Source organism: Ursus arctos, unplaced genomic scaffold, assembly GCF_023065955.2.
Source record: "Ursus arctos isolate Adak ecotype North America unplaced genomic scaffold, UrsArc2.0 scaffold_1, whole genome shotgun sequence".
Lineage (NCBI taxonomy): Eukaryota > Metazoa > Chordata > Mammalia > Carnivora > Ursidae > Ursus > Ursus arctos.
The window spans coordinates 67,591,042-67,617,855 of record NW_026622763.1 but is presented as its reverse complement, the minus strand read 5'-3'; the positions used below and the strand labels follow the sequence as shown (position 1 = coordinate 67,617,855).

The window sequence follows — 26,814 nt, the reverse complement described above, 5'->3', positions numbered from 1 at the left end:
CCCACGTTGGGCTCCATGCTGGGCATGGAGACTACTTAAGAAATATGAACATCACATCAAAAACTCATGAAGTTTTATATGTTGGCTAATTGAACATAAAAATAATTTAAAAAGAAAATAAAATTGTTTAATCCTTCTACATCATCTCCAAATTTTCCACATCTCTTTTGAAACTAAACACCATGTGGATGTAGCTCACTGAGACTCATTGTCTCACAAATTTCACCCAAAGTGCTTGTTAAAATGCAGAATCTAGTTCTTGGCTTGGGATGACACCTGTTTTTCTAAACAGCTTTTAGATGCTGACAATGCTGCTGGTCTTGGGCACATAGGAAGGTGCTGTAAGATTTTATTAGGGCAAAACAGCAATTTCTGTCCCACTCCTTCCCACACCAAACCTACTTTCCAGAGGTGATCATTTTTTGAGTCGAAGTATTATGCTAATATCATACTAATACTTCTTGATTTTTAAAAGTTTATACATTTAACTTCTGAATTCTTTCTATAAAAGATTAAACTATGGCTCTTTTATACCAGCTCTCTATGCATATAAATTCCCCCCATCTTCACAGTATCATCATAGAACATATTTTGGTTTAGTCAATATATTCAATTTTAACATTACTGTGAATATAAAAATTATTAACAGCTGAGCCATATATCATAGTATAATTGCATTTCCATTCGTATATTACTTCCAGTGTTCCCTGGATTTATTAGTTTGCCTCAATTTTGTTTTAGCCATTCAATTTATTTTGTGTACCTGTCACTTATGTAGCCCAAAACTTTGCTTCAAAACTTGAAAATTTCTTTTTTTAATAAGATTTTTATCTATTTTTAAAATTTTTTAAAAAGATTTTATTTATTTATTTGACAGAGAGAGAGACAGCAGGAGAGGGAACACAAGCAGGGGGAGCGGGAGAGAAAGAAGCAGGCTCCCGGCTGACCAGGGAGCCTGATGTGGGGCTCGATCCCAGGACCATGGGATCGTGACCTGAGCCAAAGGCAGGTGCTTAACTGACCAAACCACCCAGGTGCACTTTAATAAGAATTTTTAAAAAGATTTTATTTATTTATGTATTTATGTATTTATTTATTTATTTATTTATTTGAGAGACAGTGCACAGAGGGGGGAGGAACAGAGAAAGAGGGACAAGCGGACTCCGTGCTGAGCATGAAGCCCAATTCAGGGCTTGATCTTACAACTCTAAGATCATGACCTAAGCTGAAATCAAGAGTTGGATGCTTAACCAACTGAGCCACCCTGAAACTTGAAAACTTCTTGCAATATAGTCAAACAGGTCAATCTGAGTTTTTTGTTTTTTGGGTTTTTTTTTCTTTTTTCTTGGCAACATCCCTCTAGGAACCCTGCATCTCTTTCTCTAATTTGGGCTGATTGCCCTCTGATTCTGTTGCACAATTATTTTTTTTTTGTTTTTTTGTTTTTGTTCTTAAAAAAACTTCCTTTCACTTTTTAAACAAATTCATTATGACACTGACTTGTTTCTGTTATATCTATACACATATGCCTTGCTTTTATTAATAGTTTGTAAGCCAAAAGGACTAATTTTTTAAAATTAAAAGTAAAGAATTATTTGTCTGCATTTAAACTGATGAAAATATGCTGGAATTTTAAAAGTCAAATTATATTGTTAGGAAGACTTAAAAACATTCTGTTTGTGGAAATAAGGTCTCTCACTCTGTATATACTTTAAATAACTTTTTTAAACAATAAGAGGGAATGTTCCATAATAGGGAATGTTTGGGACATTAACTTTAAGACTTTATTAATTTTTGTAGACACGGGCCTAATAATAGATAGCAGGAGTGCATTTGTAAGACAACAACTGATTTCTTCCTTCCTTAGGGCTGTCACATGGTGACTGAAGAGCTTCATTCTATAACCTTTGAATCACAGATCTGCCTCTATGGCCTGACCATAGATTTGGAGGTAGGTGTCAATCAACTATTTACTAATAATATATTCAGTAATTGGCTGGCATTTGTAGACGAAAGCTGAGTCTTTGTTAGGTTTTAGTACATACCCTATTTATTATTTTTGTTTAGAATTTTGTTAAGAAAATTATTTAGTTTAGAAAACCAGTATGTCAGACAGTTACTAATTAGTCAACATTCTACCTTTAGAATGTATACTATTCTGGTTAAATATAAACGATAAAATCTCATGGGCATTATCAACAATATCTATTGAATAGTTGCTTGTCCAGAGTGCATGTTTGTTGGTTCATTTTCTGGAATCTTCTGAGTCATGAATACTTAGTGGAAAGCCTAAAGAGAAATAAGTATTCTTAAACCATGTCACATAATGATATATTTTCAAAAATTTAACTTGTACATAAAATCCCTCAGAAGGAAAGTTTTTCTAATGTAATGAGTAAAGAGAAATGATAGGAATGTTAACGATACATTGTTTTGACTCTCTTATAACAGTCACAGTTATATTCAAAGAAGGAATAAAGCAATTTTGAGGATTAAATTGAACATGACTGACTAGGAGCTCCTTGAAGGCAGAGCATCATGACTTTGTCACTTCATTACCGGTGACTCAATGCCCGGCACATAGTAGATGCTCAACATAGGTTAGAGAAATGAATAAATGGGTGCATGAAGGAACAAACACAGTTTCACACACCCCAAATATGATCTTATTTGTGGGATGTATTGTTGTAGACTTCACTTTCCCTTTCTTATCTTAATGAGTGTAAATATGTAAAAATTTTCCACAAACGCCTTCCTCATCTCTTTTTCCTAAACTTCTGTTTCCATGAGCTATTAAGCTGGGTATTTCAGCTCTGTTAATGGGAAGGGACTAATGTAGGTTGATTAGTTTTGCACATTAGCCTGTAAAAGCCTGTAAAAGCCTGTTTATTCCATGAGGTTGAAAACAACAGGACCAATACTACTAAGCTGCTATTTCACAGCAGACCAGGCAGCTGTCTTTCTCATAAAGCTTTGTATTCCAACATTGCTTACCCCTCCATCTTCTGCAATGAAAATGCCCATGTCTAGTACTGACATTAATTAGATGTCATATCATAAATTGAATATTGGATCCATTTCATAGATAAATTTAAAATTAAATTCTTTATAGTAACTTATTAAGAAAACAGTCACAAAATCAATAACAAGCTCTAATTAGTTGCATTTTAGGCTATATATGATATAAGTATAAATATCTGTATAATGTCACAGGAAGATACTGGAGAAGCTAACTGACCAAGCTCTCTGAAAGGATTCCTGTTTTTATGGCCTCTTTCATCCCTATACCTTGATTCATATATGCTCAGAAAGTTCCCATACCTTCACAAGACATTTTAGTAACCAGGGCAGTGTAGACACCAGGATTAAAGGAGTAGAGCTGGCTTGAGATGGCCCTTTAGGGGACAGGGTCAAGTATAAAATCAGTGCAAGGTACAACTACCTGTAATAACTCTGCTTTTTTTTTTTTTTTTAACCAGACCAGCTCATTACCTGTGGTGATGATTTCCAATGTCAGTCAGTTACCTAATGCTTGGGCATCCGTCATTTGGTACAATGTGTCAACCAATGATTCCCAGGTAGAGTCTATTCCTATTTCTCCTCCTTTAATTCTATTTGATTTATTGTCAAAAAACCCATCTGCATCTAAAGATACATATATGAATCTTGAATGTATAGTCATGTATCTATATATATGAAATTTGGCATGTCTTGTGGGTTGTTTACTTCCAGAACGCCAATATATTTAGCTGCATGAATCCTCTCATGTTATATTTAAAGTGATATGTTTTGATGTCTTGGATGCTGGGAGAGTTCTGGCTAGCAAAACTGACAGACAGGTATTGGTTACTTCTGAGGGTCTGTCTGATCAGCCCCCAACTATGTGCATCACAGAGAGTTCTAGGTCCATCCTGTGGCTCTGTTAATTGGGCTGTGGGGAGGCTTCTTGGTCTAGAATTTACCATCTGACTGCTGTGTTTACCTCCTCAACTACTACTGGCCTCACCTCCACATTGAGTTTTCTACAAAGGTAGAAAATTGGTTTCCAAGTAAGTGACTAGAATACCAACCAGTCCTGCCTAACTACCCTCTGACTATACAAATTTTCAAGTTGATTATAGATGAAATCCATTCTAGGTTTGAGTTGGGTTTTAATGCCATCTGGTGGTTATTTGAGACATTGGTCAAAAATTGGCCTCAAGTTGTAAAGCTAGATGAAAACAGATGCTCGTCTTAAAAGACAACCAGGGAAGGGAGCGGCAAAAAAGATGAGTCAGCCCTTCCCCTTGTTCCCTCTTACAAAATCTCATTGCGTTGTCCTGGAAACCACGAAGGTCTAGAGAAAATAGGTTAAATATAAATAACATTTCTTCTTAATTCAAAGCAAATATTCACTCTTAAGTGAAGAATAAAAATTTTTTTTACCTTAGGTTCTAGCAATAAGAACAGAAGTGATAAGTTAGCTCTAAGTGTTCTTTCCCTTTTAAAAGAAATGTGCCCAATAAGGAAACAGCATGGAAAATGACTCAGCCCGATTCCCTCTCATCCTCCCATGCCCTGGCATTTTGGGACAGATTAACTGCATAGCATGCGTGGTGTGTCAGTTCCTCTCAGGCTGCAGTGACAGCAGCACCCACTCATTACAGAAGTTATCTGGTCTTTAAAACCAAGAAGAGCCTACACCCCTGGAATTAAACGTGATTCCCCAGTAGGAGATATGCATATTCAGAGCTTTCAGTTCAACTTCAGGATGGAGGAGGAAAGATGGGTCACTTCTATGTCTCTGAGTGCAGCACTGTTGCACTTTGCTTTCTTCAGCAAATCCTTCTTCTATAAGAAAGCCACCAAAGCTGTCACACTAACTGTCCCAGACTCTGCTCTGCTCCTGGATGAGGAATGTGGGGATGCAGATCATTTACAGCTTACAGTGTGGATGCACAGCCTACTTACAGAGTCCAGCAAAACAACGAACTCTGCTTTCTCTTCTTCACTCTCTTCTGCTTCAAAACCTAAGCCCCCAGACCTCAATTAGGTTCTATGCCTTTGGGTCATTTATCCAGACACAATTCTGTAGTTCGGGGAAAACTGCCTATCTGGAAATTCTTTCTCTCCATTCCTTCCTTTCCTATCTCCCACTCCTTGTTGGATGTTGTATCCTCTTTTATTCCCACCTTCTGAAATCTCTTGGGTTGGTTCCTTTTCTTGCTGCCCAGCGTAGTTCATGCTTCTCCCTGTACTGCTCTACATTACTCAATTCTTCCCCTCCTTCTCTCTTTAGAACATCTTTCTTGGCTTTCACACCTTCTGCTTTCCAGTAATCTGAGATGAAGTCTTCTCTTTTGCTGTTGTTGACCCAGTTTCTGGTACAAGCAATCTTGTTTGCAGTTAGTTATATAGAAGAGTCTCTTGTCCAGATCAAAAGAAAAAGACTAATACATTGTTCATAAAACCGGACCCAGGTTAATTATGAATTCACATTGTAGGGTCATCTACTTTAGCCTGAGACTTATCTATTTTTGTGCTTTGGGATTCTTTGTTTGGTCAAGGTGTAACTTGTACCAACCCATGATAAAGTAATTAAATAACTTGATACAGATTTTGCTTAAGATTAATACTATTTCAGAAAAGAATATTTGCCCAGTGATTTGTTGGACAGTATTAAGCACTTGTATGACTTGATTGATAGCTCATAGTCCAGGGAAAGTTAAGAGATGCCCAATGATTCTTTTAAGGATAAGATGGAGCCATATATTATATTGGATTCAAGGATTAAGGAACTCTAGGAAAAGACAAAATCAGTGTAATTAAAAAGCACAACAGAGATGAGACAATATTCTGTATTAACTTAGGTTGGCCTAAAGAGTTTAAAAGAGGAATTTTATATACTGAATTATAGTGTGTTCGGTGTGATTAATGAATATAATCATCATTACAACTCTATTTCAGAACCTGGTTTTCTTTAATAATCCTCCATCTGCCACTTTGAGTCAACTCCTGGAAGTGATGAGCTGGCAGTTTTCATCCTACGTTGGCCGTGGCCTTAACTCAGATCAACTCAATATGTTAGCAGAGAAGCTTACAGGTGAGAGTGGGTAGATGTGGAAGACTTGCCTCTGTTTGGGGTACTCAAGCATTTTAAAGAACCAGGTGATATTACTACTATTATTAATAATAATGATAGTCACAATTTATTGAGTACCCAGTATATTGCTAGACATAGAGCTAAATGTTCTGTTATCTTTCTTAGGAAAGGATAACTCATTACTCTATCCATTTTATAGGTGAGGATACTTAAGTTCAGAGGCTAAGTGATTTGCCATGGCTGCACGGCTAATACACAGCAGAGCCAAGACACAGGCCAGGCCTGTCCAGTTCCAAAGCCCCTTCCTTTCCATTCCACTCTCCAGTCTCCAGGGTGTTTCTATGCCATTTCCATTGAGTGTACTGTGAAGCCTTAATGGTGCTTTGATTTTCATATTAATATCACAATGGTCATTAACCATCTCAACAATAGCTGATTCCAGGGCCAGGGAATTTAATAGAAATTAAAAGCCATCCAGGCAATTCTTAATTCTCCATATCGAGAAAATTTCAGTTTTGACTAACATTCTTAAAGTTTGCAAAATAGAATCTTTTCTACCTCCTGTAGTGACTGTAGAGTAAGATTTTTCTAAGAGAATATCAAAAGATATCTATATTTTGACAAGTCTGGGGTGAACACATTTAGCACCCAAAAAGAGTTAAGATGGGATTTGTATACAAATCTAGTTGAAGTGGGGCCACAGATGCATTTGAGCATCAATAGTGAAATTGTGTGTGGTTTGGCAAGTGATGCTGGGTTGCCACTTGGACCTAGTCTCTGATCAATAGGTATTTAAATTAATCAGCTCTTTGGGGAATATTAAAAAATTTAATTAATATAAATATGCTTTTTGAACTTATTTAGTTTATAAACTGCAATGGTAGGCTTATTTGTTGAGTGAATAAAGTTTTTAAATATGTAGTATAGATAGCAGCCATATCCTTTCAGATCTTTATCAAATAATCCTTATGAGTATAATTTCCTTAAAAATGTAGATAGAAACTCCTGTACACTTTCATTGCTCTGGATCAAAGTAGTCAGTGACTACTTATTGGCTAATGGATCTCGAGTTCATTTTTTTCATAGTAATAATTAGGACTCCTCGTAATCTGGCTATATCTAACCTGTATAAATGTATTTTATGTTTATTTACCAACATTAGGCAGCTCTTGCTGTCTCCTATATAAGCCGTGTTCATGTCCACTATGCTTCATCCTACATTATTCTTACTAGAGTGTGGTTTCCTCCTCCTTCTTCTCTGATAATTTATATCTTATCTATTCATGGGGGCCTGGCCCTAGACACTCACCCTCTTTCTAAAGTTATCTTAGCTCCTTCACTGAAAAGAATTATTTTTTAGAAAATAAATTTCATATCTTTAATTTTTATTGTTTCTAGCATTAAGTACACTGCAAATCCATAACAGGTGCTTAAGAAATTTCTGAAAGGGGCTGGGTAAAATCTAAATTGAGCACCAAATTGAAAAGTCTGATTGTTTGATAAAAATCTCATTCTTTTCTTTTAGTCCAATCTAGCTACAATGATGGTCATCTCACCTGGGCCAAGTTCTGCAAGGTACAAATAGGGGAGCAAGAATATCATTTAGATAATTTTTTTAAGTAGTTCTTCTTTTTAAGCCTCCATAACATAATCTGGGATTTTGAGGATTTCCTGGATGCAGTTTTTTTTTTTTTTTTAACTCTAAACTATTGTCTTCTTTAAAGGAAGTATTTTGGGGCGCCTGGGTGGCTCAGTCAGTTGGGTAGCCAACTCTTGGTTTCTGCTCTGGTCGTGATCTCAGAGTCCTAGGATAGAGCCCTGCATTGCATTGGGCTCCCTGCTCAGTGGGGAGTCTGCTTCAGGATTTTCTCTCTCCCTCTGCCCCTTCCCCGGGCTTGCTTTCTCTCTGTCTCTAAAATAAGTTTTTTTAAAAAAGTTTAAATGAAGTATTTCATTGAAAAATGGAACTTAAATTATTATATCAACATGGCTATTAAAATAATCATTGTCCTGACGTGTTTGCTTATTACAACAGGAACACTTACCTGGTAAAGCATTTACCTTTTGGACATGGCTTGAAGCAATATTAGATCTAATTAAGAAACACATTCTTCCTCTTTGGATAGATGGGTGAGTTACAGGCTATATTTTCCATATGAGTTCATTAGGTTCTTATTTTTAAGCTGTTGGTTTTTTCCTTTCTTTTTCTTTTCTTTTTAAGCATGTTTAGTGATGGGGAGTTGGGGAATAGTTCATTGCTTACATTCTTCATAGAGTACTGATGTTTAATCTTCTAGCAGTATTTCATTGACTTTTTATTATACTCAGAACAAATTTAGGTCTGTTCTTTGTGAATGAAATAAATACAAATGTAATAAATTACAGTGTTCGATGAGATAAAACTATGCATTGTTCTATTTTTAGGTATGTCATGGGCTTTGTTAGCAAAGAGAAGGAGCGCCTCTTGCTAAAGGATAAAATGCCTGGAACCTTTTTGTTAAGATTCAGTGAAAGCCACCTTGGAGGAATAACTTTCACCTGGGTAGACCATTCTGAAAATGGTACGTGCTCACTGTCGTTTATATGTGTGAAATTAGTACTGAGTTTGGCTATTGGTATTTCAGTTTTCAGAAGTGTGTAGCATGGTGTGCTGTTTTCCATGTTTCCAGGGGGGTTGAGTACTAGTTGTTACCGTTGTTCCAGAAGAGAGTCCTATGAATTTCTCACAGCCTGTGTGGGTGTCCTCTATTGTGTGGCAATCTGTACTGTCCACACTGCAGGAAAGGGCTGACATTGTTTTATAGCCAGTGACATGAAGATGACGTGGGCAGGAAGAATGTCCCCAAAGAACGCCCGCAGGAACCTGAATGTTCCTCCCCCGACCCACCCTTTCTGTTTTTCCAGGAGAAGTGAGATTCCACTCTGTAGAACCCTACAATAAGGGCCGGTTGTCTGCTCTGCCATTCGCCGACATCCTTCGAGATTACAAGGTTATTATGGCTGAAAACATTCCTGAAAACCCTCTGAAGTACCTTTATCCTGACATTCCCAAAGACAAAGCCTTCGGTAAACACTACAGCTCCCAGCCATGCGAAGGTTAGGTTCTTTCTGTTTGCTTGTTTTCCTCAGCTTTTGGCAAATAACCTCATATTGGAGTAAAGTAAATCAAGTTCCTCTTTTTATGTTTACTTTGATTGTCATAAGACGTAGGGGGTATGTGGAGGTCAAAGCCTTAGAAACGAAGTAGTGCGTCAGCAGTTCCTGAAGAGGGACAGCTGGGGCTGCCCAACTCCAGCAGAGTAGTTCGTAATTGGTGGCTGTGACCAGACTTCACAAGGCCATGGCGCCTTCTCCTAGCCGCCTTAGAGTTTTGGCTTTCTCCTTCCCAAACAGAAGTGGTGCTGACTTCACGTCTATGACTGGGAGAGAGGAAAAGAAAGAGGAGGTAAAGATTAGGGAGCTGTTAAGAGTTCAGGGAGTCTGTTTTCTGCAAAAGAAGCCCCAGGGTTTATAAGCTTTACATTTTTTACCTTACCGTAGTTTCACAACTCAGCTTGGATGACCTACTTGCCAGGGAGGGGCCAAGGGGCTCAGCACTTCCTTCCCCACCTGCTGGCCTGCCAATTACAAGTCTTGATGTTCCTGCCTTTCCCGGTTGTACCCTAAGGGGCTAAAATAATACCTGACCAAAAGAAGTGCTTGGTAAATATTTATTAAATACGTGGAAGAATATAAATAAAATTAGCTCTGTAATTGTAATGTAAGTTTACAATTCTGTATCTCTAATGAAAGTATATACAATCCATTAAAATGTTCTTCTGTAGCAACTAAATCTATGAGTACTATCTTGTGGAATAGCCTACAATTGGCACCCACAGATGCTGACTTGCTGCTACCCTACTGAGTTACTATAAATCCCCCAATACACAAATCAGTCAAATATAATCAAACTTAAACATACCACTGAAGACAGGTAATATAGTTGACTCCCACGTTTCCTCATGCATTTTGGAGACAAAAATATGTGAAGTCAGATTAGGCCTGCCAAGAGATTTGTTTTTCTCTTCTTGTGCACATTTTATGTTCTTCTAAAATATCGTTTCATCTATTCAACTAAAAATTTTTGTGAGTCACTAAACAATCATAACATCTCTCTACTTTTTAACATTACTTATATTTTCCTAAAGATTAAAAAATTTTTATCAGTAATATTGGTAACATTTTTTCCTGCCTTTCTTTTCCAGTTTCAAGACCAACAGAAAGGGGGGACAAAGGTTATGTTCCATCTGTTTTTATACCCATTTCAACAATGTAAGTAGCCTTAGCCACATGTAAAATATCTCTCTTACTGAATTTATCTTTTTCAAAAAAAGGATTTCTACAGGAAATTTTAGGATAGAGCAGAGTACATATACCTGACAATAAAGCATTTTAATGCTCAATGTCCCATTTGCTTTAATACGTAAAGCTAGTTCAGGAAGCACCATAGTCTACCATGACTGGAATTACAAAGTTGCCTTTTTATATGCCGTATATTCCAGAGTACACTGAGTGCTCTGATTTCAAACAATGAATTAGGCATCTCAGTGAAACAAATAGATGAAACCCTAGAAATGAGTTCCTGACACAGTGTCACCAGAAGCTATTATTTTTAATCCTTTTCAACATGTACCTTGTTATCTCTTTAAGCCGAAGTGATTCAACTGAGCCACATTCTCCATCAGATCTTCTTCCCATGTCTCCAAGCGTATATGCAGTGCTGAGAGAAAACCTGAGTCCCACAACAATTGAAACGGCAGTATGTTCCCTTTCTTTTCCATTGCTGGTCAAGGGCACTCCTCATGAAGCAAATGTGGTACCTGTTAATCAAAGGGGCTGAAGTTCTGCCTGAGAAGTGAGAAAACACTTTTGTTGGACCAAATCCATGAGCATAACACTGGGTGTGTCTGTATGTTCCTGTGGGTCACTGGTATGGGCATTGAAAACAGACATCTTCACCATTTGAACTGCTTTAAGTTCTTTCCATCAAAAGCCATCAAGGGGCAAAGTATTCCTCTTCTTCACTCACGTACACTTTGTCGCTACTTCTACCATTTGCTCTACCACTCCCCACCACTCTCCCACTTTAGTAGACAATGTATATTAGTCACTATTTATAAGCCTAGTTCAATATTTATTTTAGTTCAAGAACCACAAATTCCAATTTTTCTTAATTTTTACTTGCATTGTTAGTCCTGTCCCAGGAGCTTCTTCAAGTAGTATGTGGTTTACAGTTAGTAGCAGCATAATAATACTCTCCTGAGAACTTAATCACAATCTTAAATGCAATAATGTGATTTAGGATGCATCCTATCTATTATTATTCCTCAGTACTATCAAGTGATTCAATTTACATCCAGATGAACATACTAGAATATTAGAATCTTGGAGGGACCCTGAGCCCCAAGAAATTTGTATGTTGGGTGTTGGGGAAGAAAATGTTTACTTTACCCTTAAAAGTGCTTTTGGCTGATCAAAGAATTAAATTGACATGAAACAGATTAATAAGAGAAAATCAAATAATTACTAACTAAATAAAGTACTAACAGGGGGGGCATAAGAATATGAGGCCCACAGACAAGCAATTGAGGCTTATATGCCATTCTGAGCTAAGGAGAAGGGGCTGGGATCTGGGACTTCAAAGGGATTGAAGACAATTCACGGGAAGATGAAAAAGAGTAAATATTCCATTTGTTTAAAATGTTTGCTGGGCCATACAGAAACAATGGGGGCACAGAGAAGAATTTTAACTAGCAAACTTTGTTAAGTTCCTCCCTGTCTACCACACCTAATTCATATTATACTGTAGTTATCGATGGTGGTAACTCCCTTCCTGGAGCCAGATCCTCTATCTAAATTCTTTTAGACAGTTAGGGGGAAGGTCAAAGTTTCTTCCTAGCTTTTTGTTTCTTAAGAATAATCAGCCTAAAATAATCTACATGCTAAAAAGACGCATTTTAGGGTGGCAAATTTTTGCTCCTCTACACGGGTTATAAACCAAGTGAGTTGTAGTCCTCTCAAAGATTTCCAGGGATGGAAAACCCATAGTCCCTTTTGATAGCTTATTCCAGTGTTGGTTGTCTTAAATCATTAGTTATAAGAACTTCTGCTACATTTTGCACGCATTTCCTCACTACGTTTTTGTGGGATGAAATTTGTGAATACTGAACAGTTAAGTGGTAGAAAGATTGTGAAGTTGTTAGTATACAAAAGGGTGTTTACCTAAAAAATTATGACTTATTTGCAAAAACCAATAGCTTCTTCAAAAGTCATTTTCATTTTCCAATTTTAGATGAAGTCTCCGTATTCTGCTGAATGACAGGATAAACTCTTGACACTCAAAAGGAAGCAAATGAAAAGCTTAAGGACTGATCTTTGCCAACAATCATATCTTATTTCTTCAGCTTTGTATATACCAGGTTCCAGAAAATGGTTGAAGTCTGAAGCTCTCCTCTCACTGGCATGACACCACCAATTGGGAATGTCCTGATTGAAATGCTAAAAACCAAAGCTTCAGATAAACTTGCAAGATAAGACACTTCAAGAAACCAGTGTCAATATAACATTAACAGAAGACTTGCTTGTGTTTGTTTCATTTTTTATTTTGTTACTTACATGTTACTTACAATTTTGTCTCTAGAAGGATTAAGTCTTAAGATTTCAGAATAGGTCAAGAATGACACAGTCACACCTACATCACTCAAAACCCAGCAAGAAGACCTGAGAGAAAAGCCAAATAAGCTAATGTCCTGAGTTCTAGCAGGTAAAAGCCATCAGCTATCTGGAACTATCTGGAACTACCAGATAGTTCCCTCTGGAGGAACCCCCTCTAACTTCTTCCACCTACCTTCTGTCCCTGAGGCAAGTCAAACAGGGAGAAGCTAATGTTTAACGGAAAAGATGTCAAAAAAAAAAAAAGTTTTTAATATAACCTGCCTCCTCAGAGAGATTCCATCTTACCAATCAAATCCTTTATACCCACTCACATGTGCCCAACTGGATCATCTATTTTTCTTCCAGAGGCAAACTCTGGACCTGCCCCAAGGCCAGTTCCCTTATTCTTTCGCAAGCTCCTGATAGTACTTTTTTTTTTTTTTTTAGGATTTTATTTATTTATTTGAGAGAGAGAAAGCAAAAGGGAGAGAGAGAGGGAGAAGCAGGCTCCCCACTGAGCAAGAGCCTGATGCGGGGCTCAATCCCAGGACCCTGAGATCAAGACCCGAGCCAAAGGCAGGCACTTAACAGACTGAGCCACGAGGCGCCCCTTCCGATAGTACTCTTAAGGTCAAGGTGTCTGTTGGGTGGAGGACCACGAGGCTAACTTGAGGTGCATTCTCCTAGTCTCTCCTCTACATGCCCATTTTTCTGCAATTCAAATATATCAATTGACAGCAAAAGGAGAGGAAATAATCATAAACCTGGTTTAAAGTTATTATATTTTGATTGATGTTTTGAATTATAAAGAGGTAATCTCCTACCAGGATACACTCAAACAATTGGACTTAGAAGCCAAAGAAGGTTGCAGAAGCTTTTCATTCCCTGGAATATACATATTAAAAGTATTTTGCACTCTTATTCAGCAAAATTTTTAAAAACTCAATATAGAGCCTGGTAGCAGAATGTCAAGTTTTCATATGTGATCTCAACTATCATTGTTATTTGAAGGCAGACAATACAAGGACATCTGTAGTTTGCTCCCTATAATAGAGGCAGAGGCCATGTAGTAAGAATGAGTTCAGTAAGTGACTATTTGTACTTAGATTCAGAAAATCAAAACCAAGTTCTTGCTCACAGTGTAGAGTTAGTTCCGAAAAATGTGAGTCTTACATTCTGGAAATCATCTTCGTGAGAGTAATGGGATTTTGTCAGGGGATTCCTGGAGATACCTGTTTAGTTGAGGATAACGAGTGCCACGTGAGAGAAGTACAATGAACAGGAAGGGAATTTAGATCACATTTCCACCAAATCCTCCCACCAAATTTTTTTTTTCTCACAATTGGCAGCAAATAAGTAGCATTTAATGAAATAAAATATAGATTTATTTTTTATTTTTATTTTTTAAAGATTTTATTTATTTGACAGAGGCAGCAAGAGAGGGAACACAAGCAGGGGGAGTGGGAGAGGGAGAAGCAGGCTACCCGCTGAGCAGGCAGCCCGATGCGAGGCTCGATCCCAGAACGCTGGGATCATGACCTGAGCTGAAGGAAGACGCTTAACGACTGAGCCACCCAGGTGTCCCTAGATTTATTTTTTAAATCCCATTTTCACAGCTCCCCTCACCCATCCCAGACCAATCACAGATGTCCATTTTGCTAATCCCTTCTTAAATTCTTTTTCACATAGACTCACTTTGACCAACTGTACTGAATATCAGTGCCTTTATCAGGAATAAATGTTGAAAGAAGGCAGTGTCCAAGTGGATTTCCTCAACATCTTAAGGTAGCAAGGAAGGCCCCCCCAAAACCCATAGGAATGAGTATACTTCTGGCAAACCCAAGGGATTTTTCTTTACCTCACATGTTTAGGAGGCCCAGAGCTCCCTGCAGAAGAAGGAACAGAATTAGAGGTCAAACCAATTACTGCTATACTCTAACAGCAGATAACTATAGTCCAGACTTAGCAAACTGCCTCTGTGCACACACTTCAATTTCTGACAGATAATTTTCTTCTTTTTTCAAATTGACCATGAGCATCGATTGACTGCTTGCATTCATTTTTAAAAGATTTATTTATTTGAGAGAGAGAGTGTGTGTGTTTGTGTGTGTGTGGGCACAAGTTGGGGAGGGGCAGAGGGGGAGAATCTTCAAGCAGACTCCCCACTGAGTGTGGAGACCGACACAGGGCTCAATCCCAGGACATGGATATCATGACCTGAACTGAAACCAAAACTTGGCCGCTTAACCGACTGAACCACCCAGGCGCCCCTGATTGCTTACATTTTTTAAAGTCTGGCTAGAGGAAGTATAATATACACATAATAAAATTCACCCTTTTCTGACAAACCCATACAGTTGTGTAACCACCACTGTGAGACCTAGAACATTTTCACCAGAGTCCTCAAAGAGGACACTCTACAAATATGACGAAGGACACGCTCTGCAACATCCCTAGAGTCAACACCAAACAATTCTATGCAGCTTCCTATGTAGACAGAGGGCGCTATTGAAAATAAATCACATCATTTCACCCCCTGTTTATAATCTTTGTATGGCTTCTGGTGCTCTGCATCAGCAGGTCTTACCCGGCATGTATGGATAGAATTCTGGAGGTTCATGAGTTTGGATGGCAAACGTCAGTCTATTTTTACAGACTTCTAATTGAAACTTAGAATTTCCTTTAATTAGAAGTCAACAAACCATGACCCACACATTTTTGTCACATTACAGTTGTTACAATTATCTCAAACTATGGCTTATGCTAAGCACACTTTTGAAATTGCATTCATCAGACCTGCTGCGAGATCTTATTTAATGCCATTAACGAGCGTTTATATCACTATGTCACAAAGTTAGTTTTAATATTTTGATATCTGCATTTCAGTGTACCAGGTTTTCTATTTAATCTCATGTATTTTATTTTATTCAACTAAAAACATTACTCTTTGAAGGAGTTCATGGGACTGCCAAAGGGGCCCATGGCCAAAACTTAAGAATCCCAGCTCTGGATGATGACCATAATTCTCAACAGATCTTTCCAAAGTCATACATCGTTTAGTCTCTTCTTAGTCTTCAACTCGTCTCTCATCACCTCCCCCAACAACAGCTTCTCATCCTGCAAAACACACACACAAGACTGAACTACTTTCAGTTTGATGGCCTGGGCTCCCTCCGCCTTTCCTCCACTGCATCCTCTCAATTCTCTAACCCCATCCCTGCCACCTGGATAACGTTCACACATCCTTCAGGTTCTATAAAGTCTTCGCCCCCCCCTCCACGGGCACACCTGTATGACTCAGGTCACTTCACGCCTCCTCCAGATGCTCTAGATCTCCCAGTACCATTCCTACCACCTTTGTTGTAAAGGCTTATCAGCGTCTTCTTCATTAGACTCTAAGCAAGCTCTGTATGTACAGGGACCAAGAAGACTTTGTTCACAGTTCTAGCCCTAAAATCTAACACATTCTGCCCCTGAATAAGTATTTGTTAATGATTTAATGTTTGAGCACACAGAGGTCAGTAATCGGTTCCTTTCTGCCTGCAAGACTAAGCTAAATTGTCTTTACAATCCTACAAATTCTAAAATTATGGAATAGTCACTAATACTACACTTCAAACTGATTAACCAAACATGCTTGCTACTGCTTCCCCTCTACTCCACCTCATTCATAATTTCCAGACTCTGTAGAAATGCTCTGGATTAGAATGTCTGATTATTAACTCATTCTAATTTCCCATTAATTTAGATATCTTCTATGTGCCTAACATCCCAGACATCTGCCCATGCACAGATGAACCAAGTGCTCTTTCAATTTCCCTTATCTCCACCTTTATTGAACTCATTGCCTTTACACTCCTACCCTGGGTAAAAGCCTTACACAACACTCTCTCACATTAGGCTTGAAAGTCATTCACTTAGATGCCTCATAGAGCGCTGCCAACAGGAAGAAGCCCGGAGGCTGTCTAGATAGGGTGGAGATGGGAGAGAGGTTGGAAAGGGTGTGGAGGAGTGGTGCTCTCATTAAAATCCTTCAGGGAGTTTTTCAGAATACACATGCTCTTTATTCTCCTCCCCTCAATTATAGCTCAATAGGTCTAGAGCCAGTGTTGAGGTCTGAATGGTTGAATTCACCTGTGATTCCTCATTCCAGTATTGGTCAAGGTGTGATGCACTCATAAAAAAAAATGAGATTGTGTATCAGGGACTGTCTTTCTCAACTTGGGTTTCCCATCTGAACCATAAGCCACAGTCAGTGATTTCCTTGACTGTTTTCTCAGTTGTCCCAAGAGAGACAGTAATTCATACACAGATGCCTCAGGGCGCTAGGCTTGGAACCCAAGATGAGGCAGGCTGTCACAGCACCAAGTCCCTTCTGTTGTGAGGAGAGATGAAAACAGACAAATAATAAATGACAAATTTAATAAGTACTATGAAGACTATATAGAGTAGCTGCAAGCAGTGGTTAGTGAAGGTCTCTCTGGAGAGAGATCTGATCTGAGACCTAAAGAATGAGAAGGAGCAAGTCCATGGACACAGCCAGGAACACAGCATCCTAAAAGAACAGCACATACATGAGACCCTGGCCGATAAAATCTTGAGTACTTGAGGAACAGAAGGAGGCCACAGGGAGGGTAACGTGGTGAGGCATGGAATGACATGAGTAGGAGAGAGGGGCAAGACCACATCATGTAGGACTCTATAGGAAAAGCTGAAGGCTCTGGATTTTATTGCAAGTGCTATAGGAAGGAGTGGTGTTATTGTTTTTGTTCCTTCATTATCTAAGTTTTCATCTGTTTTAAGTAAATATGTAAAAAGGTTTCTGTGGGAGAACTCTCCTTTCCTTCGATTTCACACTAACTTCATTAGTGTGCAACCTGAGCAGTTGCCCAGGGCCAGCACTCACAAGGACTCCATGCTTGGTTTAATGCCCTACTATTGCCTTCTTGAAATTCTTATAATTTTTGAATAAGGGACTCCATATTTTCATTTTGCACTGGGCCCTGCAAATTATATAGCCTGTCCTGTCCTTCAAACAGGGGAAAATCAATGTCCATTTGCACTGTGGGAATTACGTAAAGAGCACTTGCTGGGGTGTTTGTTGCAGCCACAGGGACAAGGGGTCACTCTCACATGAAACTGGAGGCTGTGGTATAGTAAGATGGATCCCTTCACACACTGAAGTCCTAGGTTGGTACCTATGTCACCCTAAGAAGTTAGTATCCTTTGCTAGTGATGGCACTGAGCCCAAAGAGGCCTGTGCCTCCTGGAATCATTCAGTAAGTCACACAGATGGCAGGCAGGACCCAAACTATTTCTCCTGGGCCTGCCAAACTTCTGAAATCATTACACTCCTCCCCTACTCCCTCTGGTATAATCGCCATAAAGAAGAAGGCAGGGGGCAAGAAGATCCCAGGAGAAAAAGAAAAGCTCCTTTTGCATATATAGCAAAAGGACTCCTGAAGAACCAGCCGGCCCTCCACCTTCACCTTTACACCAGCTGGGGAAGGGTCAGAGCTTGAAAGACAGAAGGATCTGAGCGTGCGTACAGATTGTAGCGATGGAGAAGAGGGAGGAAAAAGGGTGGCCTCTAGGGTAAGAAGAAAGAAAAGGTGGAAGCAAGCGGAACGGTTAAGGTTTCCAGTACCTTAACGAATTAGAAAACATTCACTTTCCTCCTTCCAAAGTTAACGGACACACACACACACACACACACACCCCTTCTTCTTGTCCTGGGCCGCGGAACGGTTAAGGTTTCCAGTACCTTAACGAATTAGAAAACATTCACTTTCCTCCTTCCAAAGTTAACGGACACACACACACACACACACACACACACACACACACACCCCCTTCTTCTTGTCCTGGGCCGCTACTCTCAGACTTACGCAGCTAGAAGGGCGCTGGGCAGGTGCCCACCGTCCGGGGGTAGCGTGCGCATCCCGTCTCACCGCTCCCACCCCCCACCCCACCCCCGGAGGCTGGGGGGGCAACCGCTGAGCCGGCAGCCAGTCAGTGGGAAAATCCCCGGGCCAGCGCCTGCGTACTGCTCCCTGAGTCTATTTACTTTCGCTTTTCGGTTTCCTCCCAATTCTGCTCCTTCTCGCTCCAGGGCCGTTTCCCCGAAAGCACGTGGGACGGCTCTTCCGAGCATTCGCGTCCCTCCCCCCGCACGCCGGCCGGGCTGTTTTGGAACCATTTCAAACGGAAGACAATCTGCACTTTCCAGTGTACCGCATCCTGGGCCGGCATGGGCTGCTGTGCAGAAAGCACTGGACTTCAACAGGTGTTCACAAGGGTGTTTGCACTATGAATTGGAATGTGCTCAGTATAGACAATTGTAGGGGGAAAAAAAAGAAAAAAATTATATAGTAATCCACCACTCAGAAACTTAAACATTGTCAAATATTTTCCCTCCGTCTCCCCCTTTCCCATTCTCTCTGAGCGTTCCATGTATTTACATTTCTATATATTCTTACAGTAATAGAATGTTTTCTTTCCTGCATTTTAATTTAATTTTATACATGGATATTTTCCAATAACTAAATAGTCTTTGAAGGCATAACTTTCATATTCTAGCATATGAATATAAAAAAAGAACTAGGGAGAATTTTAGAAATCTTTTAATCCCGTTGTATTAACAGATTAGCAAATACAGTTTACCCTGATTAAGTGTAATTCCTACTATTGGATATAAGTTACCAACTTTACTACAATATTGGAAAAATATGTCTAAAATGTAATATTGTACTGTAGATTTTTTTCCATCAGATTTGTAGCTGCCATTTTGAAACAGACCAAGGCTATTAAGACAGAACACAGAGGGAGTACGTTTTTCACGGGTTCATAAGAACACACAGCACAGTGTACTGCTGGGGATTGAGAGACCCCAAGAAAAATATTCGTGGTGGGGGCAGGGCAATGGTCCTGCACCACCTGAGAAATTCCATTTTGTAACTCAGTAGTAGGATGCTTTGCTTTCCTCCGTAAGGTCTGCGTCAGTGATCTGCTACAGAGCAAACCAAACTCCCCTCAAAACTCAGTGGGGATAAAGCTACAAGTGTTTATCACTGCCTGTGAGTCTGCGGTAGACTGGGCAGTTCAGCTCATCTGGGTCAGGTCTCTGATCTTGCTGTCTCACAGGTCTGAGGCCTAAGCCCTGACAGCCACACCCTTCAGCTGTGTTCTGCGTGCTCTGTGCACTCTCTTATGCTGCAGCGGGCTAGGCTGACTGGCCTTGGAGGCAGGGCAGGGTTTGTGGAGGGGAGTACTGCAAGGCCCTTTGAGGCCTAGACTCAGAATGGCACAATGTCACATCTGCTGTATAATGTTGGTCAAAGCAAGTCACAAGCCAGCCCAAATTCAAGGGGCGGGACAATAGTCCCCACCTGTTGCTGAAAGGAGCTACAGAGTCACATTGCCAAAGTGAGTAGATAAAAGGAAGGAATAATGTGGCCATTATTTTTTGTTTTTAGATTTTATTTATTTATTTGACAGAGAGAGACAGGGAGAGAGGGAACACAAGCAAGGGGAGTGTGAGAGGGGGAAGCAGGCTTCCCACCGAGCAGGGAGCCCGATGCTGGGATCATGACCTGAGCCTAAGGCAGATGCTTAACACCTGAGCCACCCAGGTGCCCCTAATGGGGCCATTATTAAAAACAATCTACCAGGAGATCCTAATTTCTTCTAATGGGAATTATATAACCGATATCTATCTTTTTGCCTTGGTTTTTAAGCTGCATTGTAAACTTCATATTTATATCTATAGTTATTGTATATATAATTAAATAAATACAACCGAGTGATTAGAAATCAAAGAAGGGATGAATGAAGAACAGGAATGATACTATCTTCTCCAGGACTTCTCCAGGAAAAAATTGCTTCAAATTGGAGATCTGGGATGGTTTCTAAGAATCTTTCCACTGTAACATCATGTGAATTTATGAGTGCTTTCAATTACTCATCATAAAATGTGGTTTCTAGACTCCTCACCATCCTTGACTCTCCTTTAAATAAACACCAGCCAGGGGGTGGCAAGTAGTTTCATCTTACCTGCCATTTCTTATTGATTGTTAGTGACTTACCAGATACAGTGTTGAAAAGTATTCCTAAGCTGGGCACTGGCAGCAAAGAGCACCCTGTCATTTGTTGCCTTTAACAAACAAACAAACAAACAAACAAACAAATAACAGGTCTTTGCATTTACTGTGTTAAGTTTTATCTAGTTGGTTTCAGCACAGCAACATTCTACCTTTAGATAATTGAGACTTTTGATTCTGTCATCTATGAATTAGTCAGCTATTTCGGCCGGGGTGGGGGCGGGGGGGGGATCTCAGGGTCTTACAACATTGACCACAAACAAACAGCTCTTACTCATGGGTGTGTGGGTAGGCTGCAGCAGTTCTGCTCCCGGTCGTAGGTTCAGGGGGGCTCTACACATCTTGGCACATAGGACCCAGGCTGGAGGAGCCGTGGCTGCTGGAACCTGCCATCTCCTAGTGCAGAGAAGGAGCGCATGAGGACAAGTCGATCACACAGAGCATTCGAAGTCTCAGGTTGGTTATACCTGAGTGTACCTCACATGCTTCTATTCCATGTTGGGCCAGAGTGAACCAGGGCAAGGAGTGGGAAGGGAAAGGAAAAAAGGATGTCAGTCATACTTACAAAATACAAATATAAATACATAAGCTTGCCCTCCTAGAACTTAGAATCTTGGAGGGAATAAGGCTTGGACACTTCAAAAGCCATAATATAGGGAGTCTATGGTGACTGTCAACATAAATGGAGACACTTATGTATCATATTATTTCAGAGACAAGATTAATCACCACCGGATGAGGTGTTTCCAGAAGGAGAATATAGGATTTGGGCTTAGTTTTAAAAATTGGGTAAAGATTTGATAAGTCAAGGGAGTAAGGAGCAGTACTTGCCATTTAGTAAGTGCAATACTTGCCAATGGTATGAGCAAAGGGACAGAAACAGGAAAATTAAAAGCTTGGGGATGGGGGGAAAAAGAGAGGATAGAGTTTAGTTTGGGTAATGGGACAACGGGAGCCAAGGCTGGAAAGAGAGGTAAGGACATTCTGTGGAGGATCCAGACTAGCAGACAGAGTTTGTTTTTATCATAAATGCAATGCGAGTTGTCAAGGCTCTTGAGCAGGGACTGAGCGTATCAATGTGGTTAAAGTTTTGGAGAAATTAATTTGGCAAATACAGTGGAGAGGAAAGGGATGGGAAGAAGGTAGTCTGCCCAGTCTCTATTGTAGCATTCCAGTTCTGAAGCGCTGAGAGCTACAGTAGAGTATGGTCAATGACAGTATAGCGAAGGAGGATAAAGACATAGGGAAGGAGGCATCCATAGAACTTCATAACAAGTTCTGACTCTTCCTAGAGTCAGATTTTCTCAAACATTGTCTGGGCCCTAAATGTAGGTGAGTAGGAGGGGAAAGGCATTTTATAGTGGCCTGGCATCTCTTCTTATAGAAGGCAGCTACTTTGGTGCCAAGGGTCATCGCTATCACAGATCAGTACTGGCCTTGTAAGGTGAATATGTGACAGGAAGGAGTGTATAGATGTGGGAAGAGAAAAACATAATAGAAAGACATATAAGCATATCCATGGGAAATTATTTAGATAGTTTTCCTACCAAAGCTTGCCTTATTATTCAAGGCTTGATTCAAGTTCCATCTACTTGAAGGAGCCAATTTCTCTTATGGGCATACATTCCAATAAGATCAAATCTAGGCTGGCCTCTGGGATGCTACCAGGGGGAGTGCCATTTAAGCTAAGGTTTTAGCTAAGACATAAAAGATAAGTTAGCCAGAAAAGAGGTTGGGGGAAAGAGCCTCCAAGGGGCTTTCCAAATGGAGAACTGCTGGTGACAAGCCCTGAGTTTGGGGAAAGAGCTTGGCATATTCGAAAACAAAAATGCTTAAGTATGGAAAGGAAAGAGTGGCACAAGATAGGATTAGAGAAAGAGATAGGGGAACCAAGGCTTTGTAAGCTGTATTAAGAAATTCGAGTTCTGTAAGAAAAGCCATCATGGGATTTTTCAAGTTGGCAAGCACATGATCTCCTTTGAAATTGAAAAAAAAAAAATCACTCAAACTGTTGTATGGAGAATGGATTAAAAGGGAATTAAAGGCAGGGTACCTGGCTGCCTCAGTTGGTAGGGCATGCAACTCTTGATCTCGGGACTGTGAGTTCAAGCCCCTTGTTGGGTGTAGAGATTACTAAGAAAATAAGTAAACTTTTAAAAAGGGGGGCAATTAAGAGCTTAAGTGAGGCAGCCATTTGGGACTCTACTGCAATAAACCAAATGAGAAAAAGTGGGGATGGTATGAGATGGAGAGAAGTTGATGAGACTTGAGGAATATTTAGCAAGAAGAATCAACAAGGCTTGAGGTCTAGGTGTGGGGGTTGAGGGAGAAGGCAACGTCAAAGATGACTCCTAGCTCTCTGACATATGCCAATTCTAGAAAAAAATGGCAGGTTTGAGGAGAAATGATGAGTTGGTTCTGAATATAACTAGTTTGCAGAACTTATCAGACCTCCAAGTGGAATGTCAAGTGAGGACCATACATGTGGGTCTGGAACGTACAGGAGAGGTGTGGGCAGGATACACAGGTGTGGACAGGACACACATGTAGAAGCCCTTCACATCTAGAAGGAAATTGAAGCTGTGGGTGAAGTCATTGCAGGACAGCGTGCGAAATGTAGGTAAAACTGACCAACATCTGGACCCTGACAACCTTTAACGTTGAACAGTTTGGCCGTGGAGTGAGGCAGCGATGAAGAAAGAATACCATAGAGGTAGGAAGAAACAAGTGGCTGTTGTTTCATGGACAAGGAAGAAGTATTGAGAAATGGAGGTGTCAACTGCGCCAAACGTTTCTGAGTGGTCAAGTAAGGTGAGGGCAGAAAAAAAAAAAAAAAACGGTCCCCTGGGTTTAACAACAAGCCAGTGAGCAGCTAAACTTAGCGTCGAGAATGACAAAGTTCCCACCTCTGTCCTCTGCCTTGGGTTCACAGATACGGGTTTCATGCAAGGTTCTCCAAGTTTGGGCCTCCTCTGCAAACACAGACTTCCTTTTAGTTGTTGTCTAAAATGTCTAGAGGTAACCGCCAACCGGCCGGGTTGCAACACAGAGCCGGCTTCACGTCACCTCCCACGGGGCCCTGCTCAAAGGCTAAGGAAGAACTCTGTGGGTTGGCGGTGCAGCGGTCCCCGGCGGGGAGGCAGCGCCCCTGCGGAACAGCCATGTTCGATTGGCCGCGCGCGGCAGCCGCCCGGTGATTGGCGGAGGCGGAAGGAGGCGGGGCGCCGGGAACTGTCTTTTCTCCCAGCTGGTACTTTCGTTTTTCTGCACAGTCTGCGGAGTGGTTCCGCGGCACCCGGGACGACGACCGTCGGACCCCAGATCCAGCAGAGGCGAACCGGGTGCGGGAACCCGGGAAAGGCAGCGTCGCTGCGCCTCCGCCCACCGCTGCCCGACCCGGCGCGCAGAGTGAGTGGGCCTGAGTTTCCGGGTGCTGGGGTGGGACGTGCCAGGATCACGCCGTTGGGGCCTGGCAGCCGGACGCCCGGCGAGGGCGGGCTTTGAAGGCGAGTCCCGTCATCCTGGAAAGACTGCGTCCCGAATCCCCCAGGTGTCCTTCTTGGTAATGACTCGATTGCCCCTGCCAGTCGTGCTCTAGCAGTAAAGAAGTCTTGTGAAACAGAATTTTCGGCCGTAAAATACATCTCCCCCCCACCCCCACTTTTCCTTCCGTCCCTCCCACTTTCACCACAGTCACCTTTTCTTTTTTTCACAGAAAAGTTTTCATTTGCCTTGTGCCATCGTTGGAGAGCTGTCTAGGTTAGACGCTCACACCCTGTGCATGCAAACCCAGCAGTCTAGGCACCTCACGTGTATAACTGCTGCTTGGGTGGGATCCTTAGCCCCTCGGTGGGATACAAGGTGACAGGTCAGTAATTGCTCATGAAAACGAATGAATGAGTGCATAATTTTGGAATTTTAATTCTGCATCTGTGTTTAAAGATGAAGGAGCTTAATGTCTTCTTGGAATATAAAAGTTCCCGCAAATTCCCAAATGCTATTAGTCTTTTAAAAAATTGTGACTAATATTAAAGAGAGAGAGAGAGAGTGTGTGTGTGTGTGTGTGTGTGTGTGTGTGTGTGTGTGTTTGACTGTGCTTCAAGTGTTTGTACAGGTTGGAGAGGTTATTTTTATGTGACAGAAATAAGACTCGAGCCTCCAGCACAATCTAGTATGCAGCTGCTGCTTAATGAGGATGCAGAACTCAGACTTGGTGGAGCATAATATGGTTTGCCCTTTACTTTCTAATTCAGTATGGAATATACTAGATTTCAATTCAGTAAACTGAGTACATACCATGTGCAGGACACTGTGTAATATACCAAGGATTAAAAAAAAAAAATAGAAGAAGACATGGTCCTGGCAAGTCTGAAACTTGCCTCATGCAGGGGTGAATCCTAGAGCTTTTTAAGGAACTGATGCTGTAATAGAGGGAACAGAATGCCATGAGGCACAAATCAAAGAAAGCTTAATTGTGTCTGGGTAAGTGTTAGACAGCTTTATGGAAGAAGGAGCATTCGTATCTACTTTTGAATCACGGGAGGTTTAGAGAGGCAGAAATTCGTGAGGAGGCTGTTTTCAAGCGTGAGTGGCAGCTGGAGTAGAGCAGAAATGTTGGGCATAGCCAAAACACTGTAGATAATTTGGTGACTGGTTTGCTTTGTTAATGCATGAAGATAGGGTCAGGGTGCAAATCAGTAATTTTGAGCAAGATAGTGATGTGGCTGTACAGCAGGAAGCTAGACCAGGAAGTAGTGGAGGCAGAGAGGTAAGAGGTCTTGGGACTGCAGGAAGGATAGCATTGGAATTTGAGCCAGGTGATTGGGCGATGGTCATGTCCCTCCTTGCACTGATGACAGGTTTTGTGAGAAGATGATATGGATTCTGGATTAATAAATTCATGAATTTATTAATTGCCTGTTCCATGCCAGGTGCTGAGTGTGTGCCATTTCATCCAGTCTTAACAACCACACTGTTGATAGGGTAGTGAGCTGCCTGAGGTCCTGCATCTAGTAAGAGGTGTTGTACCCCCTCTGGCCGACGTCCTGGCCAACATATTTGCTTTAGGCACATCCTTATTAAGCACCTACCAGGGTGGGGAGAGAGCCACAGATTTGGAGACTCCCGTTCAGGTAAAATTAATTTGAAGTGAAAAATCAAATTCCTATAGCAGGTGTGCCAAATTTTGTGTGCCAGGTTTGTGTCCATTTCTAGGGGTTATTTGTGGTGGTAACTGGCTTTATCGTCCCACCATATCCTTCCTTTTCTTTGGAAGGAAATTCATGGAGTAGACATGACTACGCGCCTGCACCCACATACTTGACAGCAAGCATGGGTAACTTTTCCATACCCTGCTTGAAAATCCAGACCCCTTCTTCAGAGGCCTGGAGGACAAGATTCACATGTACCCGCTCTGCATATTGCCAGCTGTGCACTGGTGTAAGTCCTAAGTTACGCTGTGGTCATGGGAGGCTCTTCGTTTTCCCCGTAGATGTTAGGACTTCCTTAAATCGGTTTTGTTTTCATTTCCTTAGAACTGCTATGCAAAAATGGACTTACAGTTATACAAAGAGGTAGTATTACTTTATCTTTTGAAGTTATATTTAACAACGTTGTTTCAATCTTGAAATTATTACGAGATTTAAGGGTTTTTGTAATAGTTTTATTGTTTGTAGTGGGCCAAGAAGAAAATCTGTCTTAAAAGGTATAGGACAAAAATAATTCATTTTGCCATATGAATCACAAAATATAAAATACGGGTTTAAAATTCTTTGAGTTAAATTGCAAATGTACTGTATTTCCTTTTTTTTTTTTTTAAGATTTATTTATTTATTTTAGAACGAATGGGCCCAGCCCACAAGCAGGGGCAGGGTCAGCAGGAGAGGGAGAGAATCTCAAGCAGACTTCCCACTGAGCCCAGAGCCCAATGTGGGGCTCGAC

At 40.8% G+C, this 26,814-nt stretch overlaps 2 protein-coding genes and 1 long non-coding RNA gene across 10 annotated transcripts in view; 2 read left to right on the top strand and 1 right to left on the bottom strand.

The window, feature by feature from the left end:
- The window catches only part of STAT4 (signal transducer and activator of transcription 4), an 87,064-nt gene extending 74,367 nt beyond the window's left edge, over window positions 1-12,697 (top strand). The window contains exons 15-24 of one of the 2 annotated variants that reach the window (XM_026492300.4): window positions 1,868-1,951; window positions 3,480-3,578; window positions 5,947-6,082; window positions 7,608-7,657; window positions 8,118-8,212; window positions 8,507-8,643; window positions 8,987-9,178; window positions 10,327-10,393; window positions 10,772-10,880; window positions 12,414-12,697. In XM_026492300.4, coding sequence (XP_026348085.1) covers window positions 1,868-1,951; window positions 3,480-3,578; window positions 5,947-6,082; window positions 7,608-7,657; window positions 8,118-8,212; window positions 8,507-8,643; window positions 8,987-9,178; window positions 10,327-10,393; window positions 10,772-10,880; window positions 12,414-12,440 — 996 coding nt within the window. In that variant the 3' untranslated portion in view covers window positions 12,441-12,697. Of the gene's footprint in view, window positions 1-1,867; window positions 1,952-3,479; window positions 3,579-5,946; window positions 6,083-7,607; window positions 7,658-8,117; window positions 8,213-8,506; window positions 8,644-8,986; window positions 9,179-10,326; window positions 10,394-10,771; window positions 11,085-12,413 lie in introns of those variants that run through there. The other variant, XM_057303602.1, reaches the window with a different exon arrangement.
- Window positions 12,698-14,154: 1,457 nt separating this feature from the next.
- Window positions 14,155-23,941, bottom strand: LOC113250661 (uncharacterized). 2 transcript variants are annotated; one of them, XR_003314150.3, is made up of 5 exons: window positions 23,781-23,941; window positions 21,149-21,270; window positions 20,860-20,927; window positions 18,843-19,099; window positions 14,155-15,892 (listed from the first exon to the last, which is right to left on the bottom strand). It is a non-coding gene; the product is annotated as an uncharacterized LOC113250661 (long non-coding RNA). The 2 variants fall into 2 exon arrangements; XR_008956037.1 differs by lacking the exons at window positions 18,843-19,099; window positions 20,860-20,927; window positions 21,149-21,270; window positions 23,781-23,941 and adding an exon at window positions 18,664-18,823.
- Window positions 23,942-24,069: 128 nt separating this feature from the next.
- The window catches only part of STAT1 (signal transducer and activator of transcription 1), a 38,601-nt gene continuing 35,856 nt past the window's right edge, over window positions 24,070-26,814 (top strand). For 2 of the 6 annotated variants that reach the window (XM_026492309.4, XM_057303538.1), the window contains exons 1-2: window positions 24,070-24,282; window positions 24,590-24,742. The gene's annotated coding sequence lies outside the window, so the exon portion shown is untranslated. Of the gene's footprint in view, window positions 24,283-24,589; window positions 24,743-26,149; window positions 26,314-26,814 lie in introns of all 6 variants that reach the window. The other 4 variants (XM_026492310.4, XM_057303532.1, XM_026492311.4 and 1 more) reach the window with 4 other exon arrangements.